We start from the raw sequence: 12,204 nt of genomic DNA on the forward strand, positions 1-12,204 counted from the left end.
GTCAGAGCAGGGATTTAAACCTGTCTACTTAGTTCCAGATTTTGCTCTTTCTGCTATACCATATTGCTTCCAGACAAAATAGGCACCAGGTTAAGAAGGAAAGATATATGAATGAAGAGTATAAAAAAAAAAGTACAGACCTGGTATTAAATATAAGCTTTCAGTATGCTTTTAGCAGCCTATTAATGGTGGTTATTCTTTTAATGGATTGTTGTTAACGTGTTTAACCTGTATAATTTGGCATGGCTGTATCCACTAGGTACAAGATAACCGATATTATTGGGAAGGAAGAGGGACTTGGAGCAGAGAACCTTCGAGGTTCTGGAATGATTGCTGGAGAATCCTCGTTGGCCTATGATGAGATCATCACCATTAGCCTGGTAAATCTTGCCAGAGCATGAGATGTTTGAAGAGCTGACTAGGATTTGTTTTTGCTCCCATCCCCACTACTTAGTCCCAAATGGGAGCATTTCTTAAAAACTGTATATCTACAATTTGATTTTAATTGTGCACGAAAGTAGGAAGGCAGGATATGTAAATAATTGAATTTCCCAGCTAAACCTAGCACCTCATGTTAGCCTTTAGTTTAACTTCTTATTTCTCTAAATATTCTACCAGAGTATTAACAGCTGAAATTTCTTCTCTTACGGTTTTCCTTGTTCATACCTCTAGTGTAGATGCCAAACATCTGTGAAATAAACAAAAGTGTAAGAGAAGTAAAGGGCGTATGATCCTTTAACTGTCTGTTACTTGAATCATTGAATGAATTCTGTACCTTCTCTGCTTTAGCCAGGAAATTGTGGTTTTGTATTGTTATTAATCAAACAGATTTCCTAAAAAAGCAATATTTTTTTCCTGTTAATGTGGATTTACATATCTGTGCCTTAGTTATTATAGCTAGGGAGGGAACATAAATATGTGACATGTCGAACTTACTCTTTTTTAAGGTTACATGCCGGGCCATTGGGATTGGGGCTTACCTTGTCCGACTGGGACAGAGAACCATCCAGGTTGAAAATTCTCACTTAATTCTGACAGGAGCTGGGGCCCTCAACAAAGTAAGTTTCTAGGGTTTGGGAGAAGTATGTGAAGCTTTTGGAGGATTATTGTGAATTCCTAGTTCTAGATCCTGATTGGGGGGAAGGCTTCCTCAGTCTATCTCTTCCCCTCTCGCTCCATCTTCCCTGCCTATTCATTCATTCATTCAACAAAATGAGTGTTTTGAGTACCTACTATGTGCCAGGCGCTATTCCAAGCCCTGCTATGTAAATAAACAAACCATATAAAAACTCCTGCTGTGAGGAGTTTACATGCTGATGTCCTGCTAGAAAGACAGAATTAATTGAATGCTTCTGTTCTGCCCTGCCTCCCTTTTTCTCATTGGTGAGCGAGGGATGTGAGATCTATTCCCAGACATGGAGCTACCTCTGAAACATCCCCTGAACATGCTGAGGGTATCAAGTTTTAATGTTTTGAGAAATTTGTGAAAGCACCTCTGAAAAGGAGCACATAGGATGGTCCCTTGTACGTAAGGAAGTACTTGGTAATTATTGAGTGGAAAGATGGGTGGATGGATGCATGGATGGATTGTTGAGAAAGAGTATGACATGGAGATTTATTTTCCCTTCAAAAGAAAAGCTTGTGCCTTTTTTTTTTAAAAGAAGGTTCAACTTTTTTTTTTTTTTTGGCTGCGTTGGGTCTTCGTTTCTGTGCGAGGGCTTTCTCCAGTTGCGGTGAGTGGAAGCCACTCTTCATCGCGGTGCGCGGGCCTCTCCCGTTGCGGAGCACAGGCTCCAGACGCGCAGGCTCAGTAGTTGTGGCTCACGGGCCTAGTTGCTCCGCGGCATGTGGGATCTTCCCAGACCAGGGCTCGAACCTGTGTCCCCTACATTGGCAGGTGGATTCTTAACCACTGCACCACCAGGGAAGCCCTGCTTGTGCCTTTTCAATCCACACTCATAGTGGCTTTTCCAGAGAGGGAAAAAAAATGGATAGTGAGGTCACAGCTTGCAAGAGTGAAAACTATCTAAGAATACCTGAATATACAAAGGGCAGTGTCGTTCTTTTTATTTTTTTTGATTAATTAATTAATTTAGGCTACATTGGGTCTCCGTTGCTACGAGCGGTCTTTCTCTAGTTGCAGTGGGCAGGGGCTACTCTTCGTTGCGGTGCACAGCCTTCTCATTGCGGTGGCTTCTCTCGTTGCAGAGCATGGGCTCTAGGCATGCAGACTTCAGTAGTTGCGGGGGCACGCAGCCTTAGTTGCCCCGCGGCATGTGGGATCTTCCCGGACCAGGGCTCGAACCCGTGTCCCCTGCATTGGCAGGCGGATTCTTAACCACTGCGCCCAGGAAGTCCCCGACAGTATAGTTCTGACTTCTTTGCAGGCATAGGAAAATTATTTTCTCTCCAGAGCCAGGAATATGTAATTGTCTGAGGCTGGCTGACTGGCTGGCTGACTGACCGACCTCGTACAACTCGTATAACCCCTCAACTCCTCAGCTTTCTTTATCTGTCAAAGGGGGATGATAATTTCCACCTCTAAATGATGCTGTGGACATCAAATGAGAAAACATAGGTAAAAGCAGCTTGTAGTTGGCACGAAGTGTTGGCTCACATTACAGTTTCAGTTTCCTTTTCCTCTCCCTTACACGGTTTGGTGATTGTGCTTGCGGAGCTATATGCATGCTAAGTTGTTTACTAGACTCACGCAAACTGTTTATGAAGCCTTGGCTTTCAAGTGGAAGGATGGGAATTAAGTGTCCTATCCTATCATTCCCATTTAGAATAATTTGACACTGCCATCAGTCCAATTAGCTTTTGGGGATGTCAGAAATGAGAATGGTGTGATGTGATAAGTTTGCTCTCTGCATTCGTATGAACTTCATGTCCTTCTCTGGGCTTGCCTTTCTCTCCAAGGAAAGGCAGAGCAGTGCTAACAAAGGCAAACTTGAATGTCCTGCTCTCTTTTTGGAGAGTAGCCTGGAAATAAAGATTGTGAACTGCCTCTACTGAGGGAGGTTATTGCTGCGGGAGAAACTTACTTTATTTTTAAGTTGTTCTTTTGGATACCTTCTTAGGATGAGATATTGAGGAATGCTGAAGAGAATTGTAGATACCATTATCTGTGAGGATAGAATTTAAAGAAGACACCTGCATTTCCATAATGTTCCCGTACCTGAACAAAGAGCTGATTTCTGAAAAGTATCTTGTTACATTGAGTTTTTAATTTTCTCCCTGATATCCAAAGAATATTCTGAAAAGCAAAGGTGGTGGTGGTGTGTTGTTGTCGCTGCTGCTGGGGTTTTTATTTGTTTGTTTGTTTTTCCTAAAAACTTGCTAGTTGAATTTCAATCCTGCCACACAGAAAGCATTAGGGATTTTTTTCTTAAAACCGGGTTGAATTGTTGTGATCAAATTCATTATATTCATCTTCCTCCTAGCCTGCAGGGCTCCTTGTTAAAGAAGTCTAGTTGTAGGGAAAAGACAGTAAAGCTGTAGCTGTAACTTACCCCACAATGCTCGTTTCCAGAAGGCTGCTATCATTTGTAGCTGAAGGGAGTGATCAGTTATAGGGGTTACTTAACCCTGCTCTGCCCGCTTCACTGTCTTCATGTCACTGCCTCTTATGTGCAGCCGTGGTGCTGGAAGACCCCCGATTTCATGCAAACTGATTAAGAATGTCCTGTCTGCCCCTTTGCCTCTCAGGTACGAGAAAGGAAACTAGAAAGGAGCCACACGCTCAGACTGCCTCTTCTGCCTCCCTCCTTGTGCACGTCCTGCCTTTGTCTGCACTGGTGTCTCTTTGCACATCTGCCTTTTCTTCCTATAGGAATCTCTGTCTCGCATCCTCTGGGCGTGTGTCCAGGTCACTTTGAGTGCATGCCTCTTCCTGTGTGAGTGCTGGTCTCTTTCTCTTTGTGTCTGTATCTTGCGTCTAGATCCCTCTTTCTCTGTCTGTGTGCCTCCCTGAGTCTCCATGTGTGAGAGTCTTTGTGTGTGTCTGAAACCCTGTAGAGACTCCACAAGCCCTGACCATCTAGCTTGTCGTACGCGTGTACCTGTGTAAAGCGGGAATGTAGGCGGTGTATGCGAGCTTTTAGACTGTAAACATTTGACCCCTACCTTTTTAGTCTTCATCCTTTACGTTAAACATTAGGGTGAAGAATAAGAAGGGAGGTGGTTGTGCAGAGGTTGTAGGGGGAAAAAAAATCTGTGTGTGCAAGTGCCGATCCCGTTGACCCCTTTGAAAATTGAAATAATGATAATGCGTGTCTCCTGACTGCATCAAAGTATCAGCACATCAAAAGCCAGGAGGCATGAAATGCAAATGATAAAGTGAAAGCAGATGGATTGTGCATGATCGCCTGATGCCCAATGAATTTTAAAAGGTGCCGGTTTGCAAGGGCGGGTGGGGGGACTGAAATAAACACGTTATCCCTGCAATTCTTTTTTGTTCTTGACGCTCACTCCTGACAATATTTGTTCACACTTGAGTGAACACCCACTTCATCTTTCTCTCTCTCTCTCTGTCTCTCCCTTCTTCCTCTCTCTTCCTCTCTCTCACTCTCTCTCCTCTCTAACTCCACCCCCCAGCCCCCCACCCACCTCTTAACACGTCTCAGGTCATGTCTCACTGCAGCTCTGGTGGAAATAATAAGATATAAACCACGAGGTTGTTATTTGCATAGAAATAGCATGGAGCCCCAGGCAGCAAGGGAGAAGGACACAGGGATCATTTGTCTAAAATTTTAATGAAAACTTTTGCTGAGGCAGAGATTTTTTTAAAACTTTCTTTCTCCCTGCTTTTCTCCTCCCCTCCTCACCCCCCTCCACCCCATCTCTGCTTTGACTGAACATAGTTGGATGTGAAGAGAAAGGTTTGTCACTCCACATATCACACTCCCGTAATGCAGCCACATGTAAATTGTTTGTTCCTTTAATAGATACGAAGCTGGAGAGACACGTATTCCCAACTTAATACACTGCATGTACACATCAAGCTTTTATAGCTACTCTCCATCTCAGTGCTCACGTGATGTTGCCTGTCGTTAGCCGACCTGGTTTTAATTAGTTTAGACCTTCTAACCTCTTGCTTCCAAAGACTCTTACTTTTTAAAGGATTTCTTTTTGTAGCCAACAGTGGTCACCTGCATATAAAATATAACCATCCTGGCGGTTTCCTGTTTTTCTCTTTCAGTGATTTCACCGTTCACCTACACATCTTATTTACGGGGCCCCATCCTTTGCCACTCTGTCTTTTGTTCCAAAACCAGAAAGTGCTCCGCATATGCGTCTTTTGATCCCTTGTCCTTGTGCTCTCATTATTTGTGTATGCTCTTTCCTTGAATGTCTTGCTCTCTGTTGCCTGCAGTTATTTGTAAAATACTCAAAATAATACAAAGGTGTGGAGAAATACAGGATCCAGGTTTCCTTAAGTGTTGCAGAAGCAGAGTTGACATTTGAACTCAAGGTAATGAGATGGTGATTAGAGGCAGCCTGCATGACTTTATTTGAAACTTAAAATCAAGAACATCTATCTGGTTCCTTGCTACCTTCTGGGTGGGCTGGCGGCACCAGGGCCATTTTACAGATGGAAAGACAAAAACAGCAAGAGGTAAAGTAACCTAGTTCCACTGACAAAGACTAGAACTAGCAGCAGAACATGAACTTCCACATCCCCGAGTTTCATTTAAGATGCGCTCAGTCCCCTGGGCTTAGTGTCCACAAGGCCTGAGAAGAGAAAGTAGTCCGGTCATTTTATTTTTTGTCCAAACATCATGAGAGTGATGACATTAGGAAGAGAAGCTTCTAAGGGCCTGCTCTTTCATGTCACTCCAGGTAGTGGATCATAGGTTCCCAGCTCTACAAACTGTAGACTGTTGGTGGGCAGATCCCTCAGAATGCCTCACTGAGTGGTAAGGGCGGACTTGATGGACATGACAGACTACCTGCTCAAAGTGAGTCATGCTGGCCTGGCAAAGGCAGCAATCTGTGTGTTTGGGGAACTGAAAAGATAGTCCCTTGAGGGACTGTGACAATTCGTAGAGTCATAAACTCCTAAGTCAAGGTGCCACTGGACGTTTGCAGTGACTTCCGGACCCACTTCCTCTCCCCTCCACTCCCCTTCTCTGTTTCTGTGTAATATGTGTACTGTAACATCAGGTGGTGGGTAGGCTGGGAGGACCTAGCATGATAAGGGAAGTAGACTAGAGCCTGCCAGTTCTCAATCCACTGCCCCAGGCTTGGTGAAAGCTCTCTCTGTGTACCAAGAAAGCAGAATTGCAGTTTTTGACTTGTCCTCTGGACAGTTACTGTCTATGGAGGTAAGGCATGTGCCCATGGCCTGATAGATAGATTATAGATTCATTCAAGAGGTGATATATGATTTTCTTGTGATAAGCATTTTAAAGCTTCTGGTTTAAGGCAAAAAAAATAAAAAATCCAATAATCTCATTCCCCTTAGCGAGAGCTGGCCCCTATTTCCACTGAATCTGCCAGGAAAAAAACAATTATGTGATGAGTGTGGCTAGGGCTATATGTTAGGCCTGTAGGGGGCTAATTCTGCTAATCTTGCTTTTGAGACTTGGTATCAGTCTTTCTCTGGACCTTAGTCTCCAAATACATATTTTTATGTGTCTGTACAATGTGAAATGTGACTGTATTGGGTACAGTATCAGAGTTCCTCCCAGGAGCTTGTAGCACCAGGGGACTGCATTATGCATCCTCCCTCCTCACCCATGACTCTGTGACACTCGCTCAACGTGAGAGTCAGTCCCGGAGGCTCGAGAAAGCAAGGGGGCAGTTCGTTAGCTCTTTTGTGAGGCAGCATTGTAACTGTCACATAACTGAAAGAGGTGGAATAGTTAAGACTGGCCAATGTTTGAGTACAGGCTCTGCCACCTGTGAGTTGTGTGACCTTGGGCAGTGCATTTAACCCTTCCAGGTCACAATTGTGTTAATTGTAAAACAGGGATCATAATAGTACCTATCTACCAGGCTCTTGTGCGGATTATATGAGTTAATACTGGTAAATCGCTGGCACTGTTGTGGTCTTCCTGTGATGCGGTTAGAGGTCTTTCTCATTGCAACTCATTATCCAGGCCCTGGAAGGGAAATACAAACACAACATTCTCTCTATTTTCTGACCCTTTGAAGGCAAAAATTCCTTTAAGAAAATGTTAGATGTCAGTCCTCACTGTGGCGTACATTCATGTATTGACTTCCCCTATAGATGTTATCTAAAGACAATCACACACTTTGGAAAGCCATTAATGTGAGAGGCCCCATGTTCAGTCCTGATAGGGTAGTATATGTGTCACTCATCTGTCTGCAAGAGTCCCCAAGGACTTGTTGATACAATAGCCCATAATCACTCTAAGGATCAATCCAGCAATTTGCATTTTTAAAAGTCCCTAACTACCTATTTTCACAATAGACAGGCCCTGTGCTCTGAAGCTCCAGATGGGATCGCTCTCCTTTCTAAAGAGGGCATTTGAGCTTCCTGAGTAAGCCTCGCGTTCGCATTATGAACGAGTTCTCAGAGAGGGTTGCAGTGGGCACATCCCCTTAGTTTTCAAGCCCTTCCCCCTGCACACACAAAATCTGGGCACACCTGACTCTGTCTGGGGGATTGTTTTATTTGTCTTTCGTTTGACGTTCCTTGGGTTTGGTAGGAAGCTGTACCAGGTATCTTGGACTCCATTAGTGAGTCAAGGTAATATACCAGAAGTCTGATCCTGGGCTCTCTGGTAGAATTGCTCTTCAGAGCTCCATTGCCTCTGACTCTCTAAGACAGCCCATGTGGGCATGGTGGCTTAGAGACTCAGGACGGGAGACCCACACAAGCATCAAGTCAAAGCTGAGAGTCTCTGCCTGGGCATTAAATAGAGACTCAGGAATTAGCATGTTTGACAAACTATTGTAAATGTGCTCAAACTTTGTGAAGTTTCAAAGCCTTTAGATTATTTAAAAAAAAAAAAGCAAATGAAAAACTTCTGATTATTCCTCTCCTTTCCATTTACTAGGTAAAGCAACATTGGGCTCCAATCTCTTTGGGGCTCAGTTTCCTCTTTGTAAAATACGTTTCCCACCTTAAGGTGAAGGCCAGAGGTTCTCTTAATCTTAAATTGTCTTTAATTTCTAGTATTCTGTTATGCTATGAAGATGTATCTCGATTTGTAGCCAGGGAACCGTGTTAGGATAGATGAGGGGGAAGGAGTTGGGGGGGATCAAAAAAGTGATTCCATGTGAGAGAATTTTATGTTAGTGAGATTACATATCAGTGATGTGTAAAATTATTACATATTAGCAAGATTAGGAATAGGAGTTGTAAAGCATAACAATTCAAAATTTTTTTGTTTCTTATCCATATTATGGAAGAATAAATGCCCCATGGTGGGTGGAAGGGGTGATATCATTCATGATGACACCAAGGGGCCATAGAATTATAATCGTTGGGAGTGGAAGGATCCTCAAAAGTCCAACCACCCAACTGTTGTTTGAATTTCCTCTGTGACTCCATTACGAAATAGTCATTCAGTTATGCTTGAAAAACTCAACTGAAGGGGAGCTCAGTACTTTTTCAGCCAATTCCTTTCATCTGTATAAAGTTCTTCCTTATATTTGGCTAAAGTCTGTTTCTCTGTAAGACAAACTAATACCTCTTAAAAAGTAGTTCAAAATTAACAAAGCAACTCCCGGTTTGATGGTCTGGCTTATGTAGAACTTAACAGAACCAAACTCTTCCCCATGTATTTTTGCTTTCAGAGTCTGGTCTTGTCTCAAGAACAAATGTAGTGAAGATGAAAATGCTCTTCAAAGATAGAAAAGAAATTGGACTCATAAATAACATTCTTGCCAGCTGAAAATATGAAATACTTAGTAATTACTAGAGAAACAGCTAAAACTCACCACTGTGAAGTAGTACTCTATGGAACCTTAGGAGACTGCCACGTGGCATCACGCAAGGCTTTTAGACCTGCCCATCACCTGCCGTATCGAAAGTCAGGATCCTAATACATGATTGAAAGATAGGTCTTTCTGAGTGCTGCATATTTAGGTAGTGGTTAAAACTCATGGTTTGGTGGTGCTTATTTCAGGAATCAATAAAAGTGCTGTAGACTGAGGTAATCTTAAGCTCTATGGGCACACAAACCAAATGTAAAATGCTAGAGCTTATTACCCTCTCAGCTCAGGGAGCAGTCTCGGGCTCACGTCATACGTGTGGACCTCCATAACATCTCTACCCTCTCTCTAGAGGGTCCATTCCAGCCTCCCAGACTGGGATGCTTCCCGAGTATTGCAATCAAGAGATGCCTCCACTTCACAGGTTCTGTGGCGTGTAGGGTCTCTGCACGTTCTGCCTCTAATAAAACCTTGTCCCTGAACTCAAGCTAAGTGCCCCCTGAGGACTGCCAGCACAGTGCCCTAAGCAGAGCAGCTTGGCGTTTTCATCTTCCAGTCAGATGTTACGCCTTCTTATGCTGGATTTTCTTCACCTTTCTTTCTACACATGTTCATAGCTCTGTCTTTGCAAATTAGTGTTCAGTTGAAGCTTTGCTATTCCATCTTTCCCTCTCCTCTCCCCTTAACCTTTCTTCTCCCCCAACCCCAGCCTGAAACCCAAGTAAATTAGCTTTTCACCCCTGCCCCCCAGTTAAAAAAAATCCCATACTCCTCCAGCAGTGTCTGTTCTTGGATTTGCAGTCAGCAGCCATCTCCAATAACCATCCAGCTGTCAGCTTCGCAGCTCCCCACTACCTCCCACCTCCCCCATCACTCACCAGAGGAAAAAGAGAGCCAGAGCCAGAGCTTGAAATATATCATGCAATAGTGTATCATGAATTCGTTGTGAATCACAGCGGTGAAGCAGGTTTATTTATTTCTGAGACCTTAAATCAATACAAAGTAGGTCTCTTAGTTCTGAAGCTGGGATGGAGTGTGAAAAAATGAGCCCATTGTACTCTTAAAACTTTGGGGAAAGGAGATGACAGCTATATAATTCCATTTACCAGGCACTAGGGGCTTTAATGTGAAGGTGACAGGGAGCTCTTTGTGCATTTAGAGCACCATATCTTCTAAATAAAAGATCTGTAGACTTGATAGTGGAGCATAGCTCTGAGTTTAATAATCTCCAAGCATTAGACCGAGCCAATATGTTTCCAAGTCAGAGAGGTCCCCCCCACACGCTCATAAATTAAAAGTGCAAGAACTGCACACGTTGGTAGATTAGAAATGCAAGGACTTCAGTCTTCCAGGGGGAAGACAGACCTGGTCCCTGGCTGTGCACAGACTGCTGTGTGAATATGATAAAGACGCAGGAAACGAGACTGTTTAGAAACCTGACTCCTGGCTGTTCATCATTCTCGGGAATGTCCCCTGTGCATGGATCCAAATCTGGCTATGTCCCCTCTCATTCAGAGTGGCCATCTTCACACAGTCTAATCAGCTGATGTACACAGTCAGGGTGTTGAATTATGAAAGGAGAAGCTTTCAGAGCTGTTTAGATTGAGCTGTAGATTATCATGCCCAGGCTTCAGGTTTTTCTGGTTGATTCTTCACTGGTTCCTAGTTTTTTAAATGTCTCAGAGTCTGGAATTTAAGCCCTTTAAAATAGTTTGCACATAAGAGAAATTGAGAAATCGGTGTTTATTAAGGAAAAGAACTCACCCAATTTTTGTTGTTGTTGTTGTCGTACATGGGCCTCTCACTGCTGTGGCCTCTCCCGTCGCAGAGCACCGGCTCCGGACGCGCAGGCTCAGCTGCCATGGCTCACGGGCCCAGCCGCTCCGTGGCATGTGGGATCCTCCCGGACCGGGGTACGAACCCTTGTCCCCTGCATCAGCAGGTGGACTCTCAACCACTGCGCCACCAGGGAAGCCCCTCACCCAAATTTATCCAACAGCATAAGATGCAAATATGAGAAGTCAAGACCATTGGAACATATAATCACGTTTTGGGTATCTTCATTTTCTATCTAACCCTCTGATAAAATGTCTTCTCAACAGCTAAAGCAGGTTTATGCAGTTCAGTAGAGCAACCCTAGTATAATATGACTTTATAGTACATAGAGTTACTAGCTTAATTCTAGCCCAGGTAAAGAATTTTGAAAGGAAAACCCAGTGTCTACACTGGGGAAAACTAAAAGGAGAGGAAAATTGAATCACTCATTTTGCTTAAAGAATCTGCTACACATTATAACACTAATAGGAAAGACTTCATTTGCTTATAGTAGTTCAGCTTGCTGAAAATACAAACCAGAGCTGAGTTTTGATAGAGCAGTGAGAATTATGGCAGTTCACCTGCATTTATTGTGTGCCTGTTGTGTGTAAAGCTCTGTTCTTATGCTATGGGTGTACAAAGATGATTCCTGCTCTCATGGAGCTTAAATTTAGGCTAAAAGACAATAACAAGCTTTTCATGTGTTCTAAGGGGAAAACATTAAATTGCTTCCCATCAGATGTAAATGAGAAAACACAAACAAAAAGGCTGCAAAGATGAAAGAAAGGTCAGTGTTACTCCCCAAGAAGCCAGATCCCAGCAGGCACCAAACTCTGTGCCTCGCCACTGGTGGGCACAGGCAGACAGTCACACAGCCATCTGCCTTCCACCAACCTCACATCCAATATCCTATTCAGAAAAACCACTGGAGGTGACTGGAAAAAAAATATATATGTGTGTGTGTGTATTTATGTATATACACACACACACACACACACACACACACATACACACGTATATATAGTTCTCACAACTCAATAATAGGAAAACAACCCAGTAACTTTTTAAATGGGTAAAAAATTTGAACAGACATTTCACCAAAGGCATAAGGATGGTAAATAAGCACACAAAAAGATATTTATCATTAGTCATTAGGGAAATGCAAATTAAAACCACAATTAGACACCACTAAACTAAAATAAAAAATTCTAAGCAGACAGTACTAAGTGTTGGTAAGGATGCAAAACAACTAGAACTCCCATGTGTATTGGTGGGAATGCAAAATGGTACAGCCACTTTGAAAAAGTTGAGCTTTTTTAAAAAAATAGAGTCAGTTATCCACTTACCATATAACCTAGCAATCCTACTCCTAGGTATTTACTCAACAGAAATGAAAATGTCTATTCATACAGAAACCTGTACGTGAATGTCTCTAGCAGCTTTATTCATAGTTGCCAAAAACTAGAGACCACCCAAATGTCT

At 43.1% G+C, this 12,204-nt stretch overlaps 1 protein-coding gene across 7 annotated transcripts in view; it reads left to right on the top strand.

Annotated features, from left to right (window-relative positions):
* The window catches only part of ACACA (acetyl-CoA carboxylase alpha), a 272,141-nt gene that overhangs the window by 212,082 nt on the left and 47,855 nt on the right, over nt 1-12,204 (top strand). For all 7 annotated transcript variants that reach the window (XM_060290411.1, XM_060290412.1, XM_060290414.1 and 4 more), the window contains 2 exons: nt 260-380; nt 948-1,058. In XM_060290411.1, coding sequence (XP_060146394.1) covers nt 260-380; nt 948-1,058 — 232 coding nt within the window. The remainder of the gene's footprint in view (nt 1-259; nt 381-947; nt 1,059-12,204) is intronic.

The sequence above is a fragment of the Globicephala melas genome, chromosome 20 (genome assembly GCF_963455315.2).
Source record: "Globicephala melas chromosome 20, mGloMel1.2, whole genome shotgun sequence".
NCBI lineage: Eukaryota > Metazoa > Chordata > Mammalia > Artiodactyla > Delphinidae > Globicephala > Globicephala melas.